At 41.7% G+C, this 18,232-nt stretch overlaps 1 protein-coding gene across 1 annotated transcript in view; it reads right to left on the bottom strand.

The window, feature by feature from the left end:
- Window positions 1–18,232, bottom strand: part of MYO1D (myosin ID) — a 327,233-nt gene that overhangs the window by 182,889 nt on the left and 126,112 nt on the right. Inside the window, exons 14-15 of the mRNA XM_036269296.1 lie at window positions 15,068–15,200; window positions 1,416–1,582 (exon numbers count right to left, since the gene is read on the bottom strand). Coding sequence (XP_036125189.1) covers window positions 1,416–1,582; window positions 15,068–15,200 — 300 coding nt within the window. The remainder of the gene's footprint in view (window positions 1–1,415; window positions 1,583–15,067; window positions 15,201–18,232) is intronic.

The raw sequence follows: 18,232 nt of genomic DNA, 5'->3' as shown, positions 1-18,232 counted from the left end.
TTATTTTTATGAGTCCCAGCTGTCAACTATCCTTATTAACAATAAATAGCAATAGCAATTGTGTCTTACATTAATTGAATGATCAATATATGCTAGGTACTATTCTAAGTGATAGTAGGTACTATTCTAAGTGATTTTTATATATTATTTCATTTAATTTTCCAGCAACCCCTCAAAGTAGTTATTATTATTACCCCCATTTTACACATAAGGAAACTGAGGTGTGAAACAGTTATGTGATTTGTCCAAGGCCACAAAACTATGAAATGGCAAAGCCAGGATTCAAACCAGGCAGACTAATTTCAGGGCCTTCATGATTAACTATTTAATATTTTGTTATTATTATACAATTGACCCTTGAGCAATAAAGGTTTGGATTCTGTGGGTCTACTTATATGTAATGTTCTTCAGTAAATACTGTAAGTGTATTTTTTCTTCCTTAGGGTTTTCTTAACATTTTCTTTCCTTTGGCTTAGTTTATTGCAAGGATAAAGTATATAATACATGTACATATAAAATATGTGTTCATCAACTATTCATGTTACTGGTAGGCTTCTGGTTAACAGTAGGCTATTAGTAGTCATGGTCTGGGGAGTCAAATGTTATACAAGAACTTTCAACTGCATGGGGGGTGGCTGGCACCCCTAACCCATGCTGTTCAGAGTCAACTATACTTAATAATGTCAGTAACAATGAGCAGTGTTAACTGAACATCCATAAGGTACCAGGCAACTAGGCTTTCTACTTAGGTTATTTAGTCCTCATGCCAACAGCCTTCTGAAGTAGGTGTTATTATACTCATTTCACAGATGCAGAAACAGGATCAAAGACATTACATTTCTGGCCCAAGATTATACAGCAAGTGAGTGGCACAGCCAGGGTCCCAACCCAGACATGACTCCTGATCCTTGTTTTTTTTTTTTTTATCCTCACCCCAGGACATTTTTGCATTCATCTTCAGATAGAGTGGGAAGGAGAGAGGGGCAAAGAGAGAGAGAGAGAAACATCGATGTGAGAGAGACATATTGACTGGCTGCCACCCACACGACCCCAACTGGTGCTGGAGACAAACTGCAACCGAGGTACGTGCCCTTAGCGGGAATTGAATCCGAGACTCTCCGGTCCACGGGCCAACGCTCTAACCGCTGAGCCAAACCGGCCAGGGCCTGATCCTTGTTCTTTCCACTGTCCTACAATGTCCATGTTTCCTCACGAAGAACACACGTTCTCCCTGTGGTCCATACACCACAAGCGCAAGGAGACTCCTTCTGCAGCATCTGAGAAAGTTTTTCCCATCTGCCGCTCCTCAACTCTTCTGTTCGTTTACCAGCTATCAGATGCTGACTCGTCACGCGTGGGGAAGACCCAGTAACTCCCAGTGAGCTATCAGGTTTCTTTGTGGCGTCGACTCTCACCTGTGAAGGAACTTCTCGTACATCTGGCGGAAGGCGAACCCTGCCCGGCGCACCCTCACGTTCTCCAGCAGCCCCAGGTACTCCACCTGATGCCGGCAGCGCTCCTCGTCAAAGATCTGTGGGGACTTCTTGTCGTTGGGTTTGATGCAACGGACATAATATGGCTCCTAAGGACACAAATCAGCAAATGGCAAATTTCAGGAAAAATCCCAGACCGAGGACACTCACATATCATTAGTGTTAATTGTGTCAAATTAAACTCTGTGCCTCTAATTTCTCTGGCATACTCTTGTGAATAAAGTAGTTCTGCTTCCTGTCCCTTCAATTCAAGGTTGGAAGTGCTCACCATTAGCTGAAGTTTTGCTTTACCATATTTTAGGGTTTCATCAGGAATAGCAGAAAAGGGATAAAACTAAGGAGCAAATACTTGAGATAGGTAAATGTTGAGATTTTGTGCATTTATGGAGACATGGTTAAAAAGTAACAGGAGGGATACTCGAGAGAGGCAGGAGCTGTGGTTAAATTGGGTGGTGAAGATGCAGACTACGAAGCACAGCCCTGCGACGCAGAAAATGATCCTTAAGCATCAGCCATTATTATTATTACATTAGTTTGTGCTTTGGAAAAAGAGAGGAAGATTTATAAGCATATTCGATATTTTGACATGTATGAGCATAGAAGTAGAGAAGTTACAAAAGCACTTTTACCATCAGTGACTCGAAGGAAGAGCTTAGCAAAAAGTCCTTCCTTCTGTGCCAATGACACTTTGTATCATGCCTGAGATCATAACTCCTTTCCAACAGAAAGCTGTGCTTGGCGCAGATCCGGGCACTGAAGATAGCAAGTTATCCCCGGATGAATCAGGGAGGCCGACCGCATCCTACTTGTCAGTGTAAAGTCACTTTCCCTCCTCTGAATCTAGGATGTGTCGGGCACACAGAGCTACTTAAATTAAGCCACAAATGCCCTGCAGTTCCACTGGGTGGTTTCGAGCTGCACTGAGGGCTGGAGGTGAAAAGAAGTAAATGATTTAAGAAGCAGGAGAGATCTGAACCGAAGAATGTGAACTGACTTGCATTTTGAACAGAATGCGTTTTTAACATCTGCTCATCAAGTACAGACTGATGCTGCCTTCCATGAAGGGGAGAAACGCCGTTTTCTTCCTTTTCCCAAACGCTGCCGTGCCAGCTTCCTGTGGCTGCTGCAGCGAGCAGCGCAGCCTTTGCGGCTTAAACACGTTTGTTCTCCTCCACCTCTGGGGGTCAGCGGTCTGAAGCGGGTCTCACTGGGCTAAAATTCAAGGTGTCAGCAGGGCTGTTATTTTCTGGAAACCCCTTTCCTGTCTCTCCCAGCTCCCAGAGGCTGCCTGCACCCCTTGGCTTGTGGCCTCCTCCCATCGTCAAAGCCAGCAGTGGCCAATTACATCCTTCCCATGGTCTGACTCCTCAACCGCCCTCCTTCCCTTCCAAGGACCCTTGTGTTTACACTGGGCCGACCTGGATAATGCAGGATTTATTTCAAAGTCAGCTGACTGGCAACCTTAGCTCCTCCTGCCACCTAACGTAACACGTTCACGGGTTCTGGGGATTAGGATGTGTATCCTTGGGGAGGCTATGGTATAATTAAAAAAAAAATCTCCGATCTTTGTCCCTGGTTTCTGGAACAGAACTTCAAAACTGTTGGAATTTCCTCAGTGACTGGAATTTCTTTGCTATGCTAATGCCCCTGGGCAGCTTCAGGTGGAGGCGGCCACCAGAAAACCCCTGCCCAGGACTGGAGGGCTGGGACCTTCAGCTGCCTGACCTCTGGGAGGGAAGGGGGGCTGAAGATTGAGAGCGATCGGGGCCAATGATTTAATCAATCATGCTTACACAATGAAACCCTGCTTAAAAAAACAAAAACAAACAAACAAACAAACTAAAAACTCAGGACACCAAGGCTCCATGAAATTTCCTGGTTGGGGAACATACCAATATACCAGGAGGGTGCTGCACCCTGACCCCATGGGGACAGAAGTTCCTGCTCTCGGGACACCCAGGCCTTGTCACTCTGCATCTGTTCACCTGGCTGTCCTCAGCAGTGGGCGTCAGAGGACTGGGGTTGGAATGCAGGGCCATTCCTGCCGAGCACACCCACCTCTTTCACCTTCTCTCTGACACTGAAACCACCACCACGATATTTTGCAGCCCTCCTATCAAGAAGCGGAGTTGCCATCCCACTTCTTGAATGAGCTGACCTTGTGGCTTGCTTTAACCAGCAGAATGTGGCGGAAGGGACTCTGGGTTACCTGTGGAGACTAGGCCTCGAGAAGCTTTGCCCTCTGGGGACACTTCTATTATGTGAAGAAGCCCAGGACTAGACTGTGTGAAGAAAGAGGCGAAGTTATCCCAGCCACGCAGCCACGCAGCCACGCAGCCACACCACGTGAATGAGCCACGGTACACAGTCCAGCTCCAGCTCACTAGAGCCACTTGGTGAGCCCACGTGAGACAATAAGCAGAAGAACTAGCCAGTCAACCAACTGAATCATGAGAAATAACCCATTGTTGTTTTAAGCACTGTATTTTAGATTGTTTTTTTTTTTAAATGCATTCGTAGATAACTGATCATTCTTCCCCACTCCGGATCCTTGGCTTAGATCTTAAGCAGAGGGTTGATATTATAAGGCTAAAGCAGAATCTCACTTTAAAAAACAGTGATGGATGATCAACATGGTCACTAAATCTGTAGTGGTTTTCAAATGGAGCATTTTTATGGGGGAGGTTGGTGCTTGCTTTAAAAAGGTCTTATAATAAGTTTAAAGCAAACTTAATGGGATGTGGAAGTGAGGGAAGGAATCTGTTTACTTGGGACTTCTGTGAGTGTTCTGGGATACAGGGTCTTTACTGCTTGGTGAACAAGTGAAGAGAAGTGGCACTAGGCACAGTGAGTATTGAAACGTCACCAGATCTACCCATATGCTTTGGTACTGGTATAACAGGATAGCATTAAACAGAATCAGGATGCTTGGATCGTAGATCTCTGCTCTTAACTAGCTATGCTAAAGTCTCTCTGGACCCAATAATCTTAACTTATGAAATGGGAATATTAGGGCTTCTACTTTACTAGTCACAGATTAGGTAATTTAAACCAACACCCATGCTAGGGACATCTAGGAAAGGCAAATATAACATGAAAAACCTTTGCTTAAAGACATTAGAGAGCTAACAAAATAGTGGAGAATTATGGGGCTGGAAGCCATGGAGAACAGTCCAGGTTTGAGACCTCCTTTCTCCTGGGGGGATCTGCCTATTGTAGAGCAGGTAGATGGGATCTGAGGAGTGGTTCTGACAGCCTCATGGGGCTACTGAGGCAGGTATTAGAGTCTAGGGCCCGAAAAGGAGGAGGTCATGGGTTAACCCTTCTCACTTTGGGCTGGGATCCGAAAAGGCTGCCACTGGTAATACAGGTGAATCGGAAGTAGGCAGTCTGTCACAAGGACCACCGTTTAGCTGAGTCACTTCACTCCTTAAAATCAGAACAGCTTGTTTGGAAGGCACCTAACAGAAGCCAAGGTAAATCTTCCCTGGAGAGAGATTACATAAACTGGGGTCTCCAATTATTCCTAAAAACAATTTTACAAATTCAATCTTTGGAGCAAAATAAAAATTAACCAGACATATAGGGAACAAGGTCACATGAATTAGAAACAGTTAAAACAACACACGAAATAAACCGACCTGCAGGGGTCCAGACACCGCGTTTACCAGACAAAGATATTAAAATAACTATGCTCACCATGTTCAAGATGACAAAGGACAACATTGAGAATTTTTTAGAGAACAGGAAACTATAAAAAAGAATGAAACCAAATGGAAAACCTAGAACTGAATAATATAATCATGGACATTGAGAACTCAGTGGAGCAGTAGAAGAGTAGCTGAGAAACGGTTGAAGAAAAAAATAGTGAACTAGAAGATAGGTGAGAAAAAATTTCCTGGAATGAAGCATGGAGAGTCAAAAATATGGAAAACAAAGAGAAGTTAAGAGGCACAGAAAATACAGCCAGACGGCCTAAGTAACGAGTCTTGAAGGGGAGACAGGGCAGAAGCAGTATTTTAAGAGGTGATTACCAAGAACTTTCCAAAACTGATTAAAAAATCACCAAGGTTTTACAAACTGAGGAAGCTCAAAGTGTGTCATCCCCACCAGACACCCAGAGTTCTCCCAGTACACACACAGTGTACCAGCAGGGGGAATTTCCATTATTAGTGAGGTTGCTTCGTAATATAGTTGATATACATCTTATTAGGTTAACAAGGGAACAGAGCTAGAAATTTAACAAAGGTTTAGTTGTTAAGCAGAAGAAATAGAATTTTGTTTACCTTTTGCCCACAATAATCAATCAAAACGGTGAGGAAGGAAAGAAAAATGTGAGAGTCAAATAAAAAGCATTAATCCAATGGCTGATTTAAATGCAACACACAGGAACTATATTAAGAGTAAGTGAACTACATGATTTACTCCAAAGACAAAGATTGTTAGAATGGATTAAAAACCCAAACTAGGTGCCACTTATGAGAGACATACTTGAACCCGAAGGGCACGGCAAGGCTGCGGTAAAGGACGGAGAGCATAGCACGCAAACCCAAAAGGAAACTGCTGGAACGATTCTAGTCATGCAGAGCTGACTTTAAGGCAAAAAAGCAATAGAGAAATAAAGAGACATTTCATGATAAATGACTCAACCACTAAGGAGAAATAACTGTTCTAACTCGAATACGCCTAATAAGTTCTCAAAAATGTAAAGCAAAAATTGAAGGTTCAACAAGAAGAGACAGATTCAGACTTACGAGATTTTATCACACACTTCAGCACTGACAAAACAGAGAAATCAGTAAGAGTGCAGAAAAACTGAACAATATGATTAGCAAACTTGACCTAATGAACATGTACGTAATACTAAATATTTTTTATATTTAAACAAAACATATGCATGAAGAAAACAACAAATTTCTGAGGATTGAAGTCATAGAGTATACTCTCTGACTAAATGAGGTTAAGCTAGAAATCAAGAGCAAAGAGAAAATCTTGTGTTTGGAAATTCAGAAATATATTCTAAATGACCTTTGGGTCAAAAATTATATTGTGTGCCCTGGCTGGTTTGGCTCACTGGTTAGAGCATCGGCCTGCAGTCCAGAGAGACCCGGGTTCGGTTCCCGCCGGGGGCGCGTGCCTCAGTTGCAGTCTGTCCCCGGTCCTGGTTGGGTCGTGCGGGTAGCAGCCACTCGATGTGTCCCTTTCATGTCAATGTTTCTCTCTCACTCTTTCTCTTTCTCTCTCTCTCTCTCTCTCTCTCTCTCTCCCTCTCCCTCTCCCTCTCCCTCTCCCTCTCCCTCTCCCTCTCCCTCTCTCTCCCTCCTGCTCTGTCTGAACAAAAAAATGGAAAAATGTCCTCGGGTGAGGATAAAAGAAAAAAAATTATGTTGTGAAACAGAAAACATTTTATTTTTAAAATTTAAATCCTTATCCAAGGATATGTTTCTAAATTTTAGAGAGAGAGGATGGGGGAGGGGTTAGGGGAAAGGGAGGGGCAGAGAGAGAGAAACAATGATGTGACAAACATCGATTGGTTGCCTCCTATACATGTCCTGACTAGGGGTTGAACCTGCAACCTAGGTATGTGCCCTGACTGGGAATCAAACCCGCAACCTTTTGAACTCAGTAATTTATACAATCATGTGGGCAAAGCAATCTAGTATAAGGTGTCATTTGAGTACTATAAGGAATTTCATTAAACTAAATCGGTGAACCAATTGAATGAAATTTTATCAGAACTGGCTGATTATGCATAGGAAGTGGTAAGCCTGAATTAGACATTAATGACCAACTAAGGGGTGGGGGAAGGACCTTTTACCCTGTTTAGTAATATAAAAATCTTCAGATAAGGAATTTAGTGGAAATACGTTTCCTACATTTAAATAGCTACCTCCTCTCTTACTTAGAAATATCCAGACTTAGCCTAATAAATCCTACATTTGACACATTCTATGTCTTATAAAGGTTAAATTGCAAAAGTTAACAGTGACCTTACTCTCTTGCACTTTCTAACCTACTTCTCTGTCTATTTTGTGTGAAAAGTATCATTTGTGAAAGCACACCAATCAGGGCATGTACTAGCCAAAAAACACTGTATTTAGATATTCATCTACTTAGCCTGCTTTGAACACTGTCGCATAGAGTCAAAGGGAAATTCAAGTTCATTTAATAATTTACTGACCATCTGATTCGAGAGCTTTATCAGGCATCAAGAGGTACATATCAGTTTAACTCCCCTATGTTCAAAAGACTTACAATCTGGGTGGGGAGACGAGACAGGCATTTGAAAACACTGTGTAGACTGAAAAAGTGAGGAACCAGGGACTTGTACTTTTGGTGATGGAGGACTAGGCAATTCAAATCAACCCGATGAAGTCATTACAAAAAAGCGATAGACAGAAGACGGGGGGAGAGTCTTCTTAAATGCAACCAAGAGCTAATAAGATAGGTAAGAGGAGAGTAAGGCTAAAATCCAGAGGGCTGAGGCCAGGCTTCAGGGCTGCTTCCGCCTTGGAGCTGCTGTTGGTGGAAGAGGCAGCCAGGGGGCGTAACCTCCCAGCCTTGCGGGGCTGGGAGGGTGAGAGCTGGAACCCGAGACCATGGCTGAGGGACTGAGCACACTGGTCTGGAATCCTGATCAGCTCAACCTGGCAGTTCAAACTGCCTGGTCACGAGTTAAAACCTGTTAGTGCTGGATGACAGTTACAAAGGGTTCAATTCTATCTACTTTTCTATATACTTGAACTTCCGCAGGGCCTCAGGGGAAACTGAACTTACTGACACCTTGACCTTAGACTCCCAGCCTCCAGAACTGTGGGAAAATACATTTTGTTGTTTATCCCCCCCCACCCCCACCCCAGTGAATGGAAAACAACTTGGCCCTTCAGGGATGGCAACCCATGGCTGTACCACACCAGGCCTTGAAATTGGATTAAAGTGAACCCAAATTGTCAAAAGTTGTCTGATATGTCTTTTTAATAATTAAAAAAATGCTTTTATTGATTTTTTTTTGAGAGAGGAAGGGAGTGAGATAAAAACATTGATGTGACAACAAAACATCAACTGGCTGCCTCCTGCACGCCCCCTACAGGGGACTGAGCCTGCAACCCGGGCATGTGTCCTGACCCGGAATAAAACCGGGATCTCTCAGTCTATGGGACGATGCTCAATCCAGTGAGCCACACCGGCTGGGCTGAAATATCTTTTTAAACTTAAACTTTCAACTTTTCTGTTATGATGGGTATCAATAATAAATGGCAACACAGCTGCTATAATCTTTTTCTTTAACCTGATTCGACAATTTTTATCCCTTCACATTCAGTGCATTTACTAATATGTTTAGATTTGTTGTGATCATTTTACTTGTCCTAGCTTTCTCATATTCTTTTGTCTCCTCTCTCCTATGTTTTTAAGAACTGATTATTTTTTCTCATTCGGACTCTCCCCCATCTCTACTAGTTTGGAAGTTATAATCTAATTACCATTCTTTTAATGACTACACTAGAAAATTTAACATGCATTTGTGACACCTGAGAGTTATCAGGTGAGCAATATTGTTTTCCTTCTTCCTGAACAACCAAGGACACTAAACACTTGAATTGTGGTCATTCATCCTTCCTATTTATATGGTGTCATTGTGCTATTTAATTCTACTGTGTATTTTTATTTTTATTTATTTTTTATCCTCACCCGAGGACATTTTTCAATTTTTGTACAGATAGAGTGGGAGGGAGAGAGAGGGAGAGAGAGAGAGAGAGAGAAACATCGACGTGAAAGGGACACATCGAGTGGCTGCCACCCGCACGACCAACCAGGGCCGGGAACAAACTGCAACCGAAGTACGCACCCTTAGCAGGAACCGAACCCGGGACTCTCTGTACCGCAGGCTGACGCTCTAACCGCTGAGCCAAACTGGCCAGGGCTCTACTGTGTATTTTTAATATTACTTCACAGAGTCAGTTTATTTATATACATCCACACATTTACCAATTTCTTTGCTCTTCTTTTTTTTTAATCCTCACCCGAGGACATTTTTGCATTTATCTTCAGATAGAGTGGGAGTGAGATGGGGGGAAGAGAGAGAAATATTGATGTGAGAGAGACACATGGACTGGTTGCCACCCACAAGACCCCAACCGGGGCTGGGGACAAACTACAACCGAGGTATGTGCCCTCAGTGGGAAGAGAACCCGGGTCTCTCTGGTCTGCGGGCCGACGCTCTAACCGCTGAGCTAAACCAGCCAGGGGCTCTTTGCTCTTCTTTTTGCACTTTTACTTAGTATATTCTTCCTTCTGCCTGTTGTATATCCTTTAGAATTTCTTTTAGAATGGCTCTGTTTTTATTTTTCAGGAAGATTCTTTATTATGTCTTTGTTTCTTGGAAAACATATTCTCTCCGTATGATTTTTGGTTCAGTTATTTCCTCAGCCTGTTATTGCTTTGAGCTAATCTGCTTTTAAGGTATTTTCTTTGCCTTTGATGTTCTCGGGTTTCACAAGGTGCTTGGATTAAGATTTCTTTCCATTCTTCCAGCTTGGGATACGGTGTACTTCCTGACTCTGTAGAGTGGTATCTTCTATCATTCTTGAAATTCTCAGCAATATTTCTTCAAATGTTGCTCTGTCTATTTTCTCCTCTCCTTGAATAACTCTGAGCACATTAGATCTTTTCATTTTATCTTCCATGTCTCTTCGTGTTTCATTTCTTGGTCTCACTAAGTAGAATTCTGGATAATTCAATTCTTTCTTTAATTTCACTATTCTCTCTTCAGCTTTGTCAAATATGATATTAAACCTATCCATTGAGTTTTTAACTTTATTTGGTGTTTATTTCTAGCAACTGCCTAGTTACTTGCTCTTTCTCATATTTTTCGACCTTTCACTTCTTGAAACATATTAAACATTCTTATATTCTGCTTCTGATCATCCCAGTATAAGTAGTTCTCATGAGTCTAAATTTGTTGTTTAGTCTGATTCTCACATATGGTGACTTCTTTTGTGTGTGTAGTGATTCTTGACTGTGAACATCTTATTTTCCTTAGAACTTTATCTGTGGAAATTCTTTAAGGTCTGGTATAAAGGTGAGTTTTTCAAGGAAAAAACAAACAAACAAAAAAAAACCCTACTTGCTTCTATCAGATGTCTGGAGGCAACACCAGACCCAGACTGCTTTAAACTAAATTGTTGGCTTGAACTTTTTCAGGGTACTCAGGTAGTGTGAATTTGGAGTGCAAACCTCGTGGTGAAAACTACCCTGTAATTACAAATTTTCAAGGGATGTTCACCCACCCCCTCCTGGCTTACTGACAAAGACCAAGAGAGGCAGTTTTCCTTTTAGATAATGATAGGTTATTTCTAGTTTGCTCTAGATGTAACCCTTTGAGGAGGCAGCCCTTCGGAGATCCAGCTGTGTGTGTGCACCTACCCGTGAGGGTATATAATCTCTCATTAGACACCCGAGTCAGGCGGGCTCTGGGCTTCACTTCCAGGACCCTGCTTTGAATTACTATACTTCAACAAATCCCCCAGGGCGGAAGGCAGCTGCAGGGCTCTCTCGTTATCCTCCTTTCATTCATTAACTTCTGCCTTCACACAGCCCCAGGTCTGCATAGTCCTTGCTTTCTTGTCAGTTCATGGCTACATTCAAGAAGTTGGTTTTCGTAACACAGCCAACATTTTAGTTGTTTTCAGTTGGTCTGAGTGGGCAGCCAGAAAAGGCATTACTCACATGGATTTTTAAGATCTTTATGTCTATGTTCCTAGGTAAAACTGATCTCTAGTTTCGCTTTCTAGTATCTACCTCTACTAAGGCAATATTAATTTCATACAATGAGTCCGGCAGCGGTCTCCTTCCCGTCCTCCAAAACAGTCTACATGCGGTAGGGATCAATGGCTCCTTGAAGGGTTTGTAAACCTTATTTGTAACACCATCTGGGTCTGATGTTCTTGGCAGAGTTGGGGGAAGGCAGACTTCTGTTTAGTGATTTAGAATCTTTAAGGTTACTAATTTATTCAGGTTTTCTAATTCTTCTTGAGTTAATTTTGGTAATATGTTTTTCTAGAAAATGAATTTTATAAATTAATTGGCATACAGTTCATGATACTCCGATGCTTTTAAAAGGTCTCTACACTATATGAAGTTGTATCCTTTTCTTATTCATAATGTTGTTTTTTCTTTTTAAAATCAGTTTTATTCAAAGTTTGTCAAATATTTTCTTTCTTTTTTTTTTTTTTTTTACTTTTCTTTTTTTTATCCTCACCCGAGGACATTTTTCCATTTTTTGCTCAGGTAGAGTGGGAGGGAGAGAGAGGAACAGAGAGAGAGAGCGAGAGAAACATCGATGTGAAAGGGACACATCGAGTGGCTGCCACCCGCACAACCGACCAGGGCTGGGGACAAACTGCAACCGAGGTACGCGCCCTTAGCGGGAACCGAACCCGGGTCTCTCAGGACCGCAGGCCGACGCTCTAACCGCTGAGCCAAACCGGCCAGGGCATATTTTCTTTATATTACTTTAAATTTTTGCTATTAAAAATTATTTTCTTACTTTCTTTAAATTTTCTTTGGAATTTCTTTTTTGGCTTCTTGAGCTGAGCTTAACTCATTAACTTTCGATCTTCCCTGTTTTTTATACAGACATAACAAGTGGACCATTTGAGCAGTTTCCTACCAATTTTGACAAATTCTTTGTCATGCAGTTCCAGATATTTCGTAATTTCCATTGTGATTTCTTTTTCAACCTGTTATTTAAAAGAACATTTTTAAAGTTCCTAAGCACATTAAAAAAATTTTTAATGCTGATTTTTATGTTACTTCCTATGAGGATAGAGAATGTATCTGCATACACATTTCTTAAAATGGTTAAGACTTCCTTTGTGATCTAGCATGTGGTCGATTCTTGTAAATGATCCATGTGTACTTGAAAGGAATATACATTTCCTATGCCCTATGTACAGAGTTCTTTTCATCTAGTAGATACAAGTTTAAAGCTGGTTTTCAAAGCTTCTGCATTCTTTTTTAAAAGAAATATATTATTATTATTTATTGATTTTTAGAGGGGGGAGGATCTCTTTGTTTTTTCACTTATTTATGCATTCATTGGTTGATTCTTGCATGTGCCCTGACCAGGGATCGAATCCCCAATCTTGGTGTATCAGAATGATGCTCCAACCAACTGAGCTACCTGGTCAGGTCAAGCTTCTGCATTTTTACCAAGGTTTTTGTCTGCTTGATCTATCAGTTTCTGATGGTGTTGGTTTCAAATCTCCCACTAGAACTGTGTACTTGTCAATTTTTCCTTTAAACATTTTTAGATTATTTTGCTTTATAGAGTTGATGTATAATCATGACTATGTTATTAGGTACCCAGATCAAAATGGCTTTATTGTCTTGGGTATTTTCATTTTATTATTATTAGTCTCTTTATCTGTGTTAATAATTTTTTTCCCTTAAAGTCTATGTTCTCTCACACTAATATTGCTTTTAACCAGATTTATTTTGGGGACAATGGGGCTTGATATGTCTTTATCTACCTCTGTTTATGAGCTTCCTGCAGTGTTAATTAGATATCTCCTGTAGGTGGACTTTCCACCTATTTAGTCTGTTTAGTTTATTTAGATTTATTTCTATCACATTATTTTGTATTTTCTAAATGTAATCAACATTTCCCCTTTGTTTCTGCCCCACCCATCTCCCTGCCTTCTATTGTCTACATTCTTTCGCTTAGGCCTGCTCTCTCCCTCATCCCCCCCACCCTCCAAAAACATCCAGACTGGGAAGCCGTAGCAAAGACTGCTAGGCAGCTACCTCATGTCCAGAATCTGCTTTCTACTTTGAAACAGAATACTTATTTCTAGCTGGGTGCACTGCTGACTAGAATAAAAATGCAGCCGGGCTGAGTGGCTCAGTGGACTGAGTGCTGTCCCATGCGCCAAGAGGTCACTGGTTCAATTCCAGGTCAGGGCACATGCCTGGGTTTCAGGCTCGATCCCCAGAAGGGGGCGTGCAGGAGGCAGCCGATAGATGTTTCTATCTCTCTCTCCCTCTTCCTTCCTCTGTCTCTAAAAATCAATAAAAACATATTTTAAAAACTTTAAGAAATGCACTTCTCGGCTCCCCTGGTGACCAGGTATAGCAAATGAGATGCGGCTGCAGTACAGTGACTTCCCGGCAGTCTCTTCCAAAGGGAGGCGGCTCGGGTGCCCTCCTGGACCAGCACTAGGTCTGTAAGCAGACAGACAGAAGGAACCTGGGTCCTTCACAACCTTAGAGCTGCTAGACAATCCTGCAATACTTTCTTCTGTACTTCATTACAGGACAGAGGAATAAATGTGTCTCAAGTTGAAGGACTAACTTGGCGTCTCTTTTGTTAGCAGCTGAAGGCAATTCTTGGTAACGCAATTACAGATGGTTCTAGTATTTTCACCTTTTAAAATGCACATTTAACTACCAACTTTGGAAAAGTGATTCTTTTATAGCTAAATACATTTTTATAAACAACGTATTTATAAACAGTACATTTTATAAATCTATATTTTATAAAATGCTGTGTTAACACAGTTCTAGCTGTTGGGTCACACGCCTTCCCGTGAGGTTCCCCTTCCTCTGGCTGGAGGAGGGGCTTGGAGCGGACAAGCAGAGAGAAGCTGAGACAAGAGGGTCCTCATGAATTCTAGTCTGGCTCCCTCCCATTCTGGAGGTTTTATTATACAAACCAATAAACTGTGCATATTGGTTATCCCCTCGAAGCCAAAGAATTCTCATGAAAAGAAATAGAAAGCTACTAAACAGACATGTTCTTGTGGCATGTGCCCAATTCATCCAGAAATGGTATAGATTTAAACTCTGACAGAGGAAGTTAATTTAAAAAAAAAAAGAAAAAGATGATAACGAAGAAGAAAACACAACAAAAGCACCAGAAGAGAAAGATAAAAATGAAGGAACTAAAAATAATGAGTCTCAGAATGCTGCCTAATTCATCAAAGTTGTCAGCAGCAGCAGTTAGGAATAGAAATATGTTCTTTAAGAAAAAACAGACCAGAGTTATCACACAGTATTTGATCTCAAAGGAGTAATAGAAAGCAGACATAACTGTCAATAATACATCTTTTAATTTCAACTATTTAAAACAACCTGAGGATAATACTTAAGGACCATACTTCCTCTTAAAACTCTATCTGGTCATTCCGTATTCAGATACGATATACAGATAGTATGTTACAATTTAATTCAAGATTTTTAAAAAGCCAGCCCTTGTCGTCAGCACGGGGCTGAAGTTCAGGAATATGCTATAATTTACTTATATAACTACAAGATTAAAAAAGCCCAAATTAAAAAAAAATTTTATCACAGACACAAACAACCGTTTCACCCAGCCACATTAACAACAATTTGATTTACTACAATTACCTAAAAACAAAACAAAAAGACAAAACCCACAGGAATAAAAATTCTTTTATAACATTCACTTTAAATATATATTCTTCAATTTGATTTACTATAATTACCTAAAAAGCAAATCATACATACATTCTCTATAACATATACCATGGATCTTTAGAAAAGAAAATAATTACCTTTGATGCAAGGTTGTCTACTAAAGCAATCATAGAATTCTTAAATAAGGTGGCAGCAGTCAGAGGTCGCTTGGTCACCTCCGTAATGCTCAGCTTGCCTTCGGGCCACATATTCTTCAGCACGGGATTTGAACTGAGAAGCACAGAAAGAGCAATTCACATAGGCTGAAAAAGAACTGCCAAGCAGCCCTGGCCGGTTTGGCTCAGCGGTTAGAGCGTCGACCTGCGGTCTGGAGAGACCCGGGTTCGGTTCCCGCTAGGGGCATGTACCTCGGTTGCAGTTTGTCCCCAGCCCCAGTTGGGTCGTGTGGGTGGCAACCACTCGATGTGCCCCTTTCACATCGATGTTTCTCTCTCCCTCCCACTCTATCTGAACAAAATATCAAAAAAAAAAAAAAGAACTCCAAGCAATCTTGCCAAACTATCTCCTGGGAGGCACTATTGGACTGCAGACGAAACTCACAAGGCCTAATTGGAAAAGCAATTCCATCCAGAAAATTATGCTGAAAGATGTGTCCAAACTATACTATGTTTAAAAAACTCTTTAAACCATTTTTTTTTTTTTTTTTAAATCCTCACCCAAGAATATTTTTCCATTTTTGTCCAGATAGAGTGGGAGAGAGAGAAATTCCGATGTGAGAGGGACACATCGACTGGTTGCCTCCCGCACATCCCAACCAGGGCCGGGGACGAACCACAACTGAGGTACATGCCCTTGACCGGAATCAAACCTGCGACTCATCAGTCCGCAGGCTGACGCTCTAACTGCTGAGCCAAACCAGCCAGGGCTCTTTACACTTAAAAAAAATTTTTTTTTCTTTATTGATTTTTAGAGAGGAAATGAGAGGGAGAGAGAGACAGAACCATGACTCTTTCTTTCTTTTCTTTACTTTTCTTTATTGATTTTAGAGAGAGAGGAAGGAACGAGGGAGACAGATAGAAACATTGATGAGAGAGAACATGGACTGGTCGCCTCCTGCATGTCCCCCCACTGGGATTGGGCCCACAACCTGGGCATGTGCCCTGACCGGGAATCGAACCAGTGACCTCTTGGTGCATGGGTCGACGCTCAACCACTGAGCCACACCGGCTGGACTCTTTAAACTTCTTTAAGGTGACATTAATATTATTACAACCTAGGACCCTCCAGTAGTCAACATGGGTCTTACAATGTATACCTAAAACAAAATGGTTTGGGTGGTAGTTACAAGAATGAGGGGAACCACCAGGAGGAAAATGATTCTCAACGTTATGGTAGAAAACATGAACATAAAAGTTTGATTGAAACAAATATTCATACAGAATAGGGAACATTACAGAAAGCCAGTTCTTTCCAAAAATACAGCTAGGAATATAAAATAATCATTTTCACACTGTCTTCCAGTAAGTGTCCCTGGACCTCGGTTGAATTTATGAGCTCATTTATAGGTAGCGCTGGCGGTTATAATCTGTTACTGATGTGAGCCTCAGATGGCTGCAATCTAATTCCTGAGGTGCACTTCGGGCCAGTTTTCATGCTAAAATTGATCTATTCATTATCTGGCTCTGGGGAGATATTATTGAAACCCTGTGTGGTGGACTCAACTTTGATTTTCTTTCTGGTTCATTTTGGGTGCTTTTGATTTTAAAGAAATTGAAACTTGAGCCCTGGCCGGTTTGGCTCAGCGGTTAGAGCGTCGGCCTGCGGTCTGGAGAGACCTGGGTTCGGTTCCCGCTGAGGGCACGTACCTCGGTTGCAGTTTGTCCCCGGCCCCGGTTGGGTCATGTGGGTGGCAACCACTCAATGTGTCCCTTTCACGTCGATGTTTCTCTCTCTCTCTCTCTCTCCCCCTCCCACACTATCTGAACAAAATATCAAAAAAATGTCCTCGGGTGAGGATTAAAAAAAAAAAATTGAAACTTGAAATGTTACTTGCTTCCTGGAAACTTTTCTCATCAGATACCTCCCACCCCCTTAAATTGGGGGTTGAGAAGAGAAAAGAATCAACACGGACAATTTTGTGCTAACTGTAATTACTACTGCTGTCCTTCTGCCCACTTCTCTTCCCCTGGTATAAAACTGAGAAAACTGAGCTGGTTTCCCAAATACCTAGTAAATGTCTATATAGAGAGGCTCAAAATAATTGCTGTAAAATGCCAGAGCCGATGACGAAAGAGCACAGAAGATGAATGGTGAAGATTTACTGGGCCTCCGAGGGAAGACGGGGCCACACTCCTGACCCTCGCCGTGACTGGCAAGCAGTGCCAACCGCCGTCGAAGGTGGCTATAACATAATGCGACGAGCTGTGGCGTATGGGCCCACTTTCTAGTTTTATTCCACACTTTTCTAATGATACGCACAGCAATAAAAATAACCACGTGAACGTATATTGTTTTTCCGTTGCTTTTTCATTCTAAGCTTTAGCAGAGTCAGAGTGGAAGGCGGTGGTTCTCAACGTTTAGTGCACATAGTGCCGATGCCTTCTAAACACACTGCTAAACACACTCCAGAAAGCAGGGCACGTGGACTCTGCAAACTCTGATGCCAGACCACTGGCTTTGGGTCTATGTAGCTTCTACCCCAAATACCACCTTACTCGCTGTTGGTCATTTTTAGAGACTATTCCTGTACTACCTTGTAAATTAGGCAGGGGGGAGGGGGTGTTGAAAATGGAGGAAATAAGACGCTTATTATTATACTATTAAACAGCAGAATTGATTCATGATGAATTAAAATAGATGCATACAATCATTTTAAAGAGAAAACTTTTAAGCCAGTAAGTCATGAATGTAATAATAACCAAATAGTTTTCATACATTTAAAGGGGCCCTCTTCTGGGACCCTCGGGCACTGCTGGTGGGAATGAAGACTGGTGCAGCCACTATGAAAAGCAGTACGTTAAGTTCCTCAAAAAATTAAGAATGGAACTGCCTTATGACCCAGTGATTCCACTTCTAGGTATATATCAAGATACTAATACTAATTCAAAAGAATATATGTACTCCTATGTTTATGGCAGTGTTATTTATAATAGCCAAGATATGGAAGCAACCCAAGTGCTCATGAATAGATGAGTGGATATAAAAGCTGTGGTACAGCCCTGGTTGGTTTGGCTCAGCGGTTAGGGCATTGGCCTGCAGACCAAAGGGTTGAAGGTTTGACTCCCAGTCAAGGGCACATACCT

This window comes from Molossus molossus, unplaced genomic scaffold (assembly GCF_014108415.1).
Source record: "Molossus molossus isolate mMolMol1 unplaced genomic scaffold, mMolMol1.p scaffold_m16_p_19, whole genome shotgun sequence".
Taxonomy (NCBI): domain Eukaryota; kingdom Metazoa; phylum Chordata; class Mammalia; order Chiroptera; family Molossidae; genus Molossus; species Molossus molossus.
This window is presented reverse-complemented; position numbering and strand designations above follow the sequence as displayed.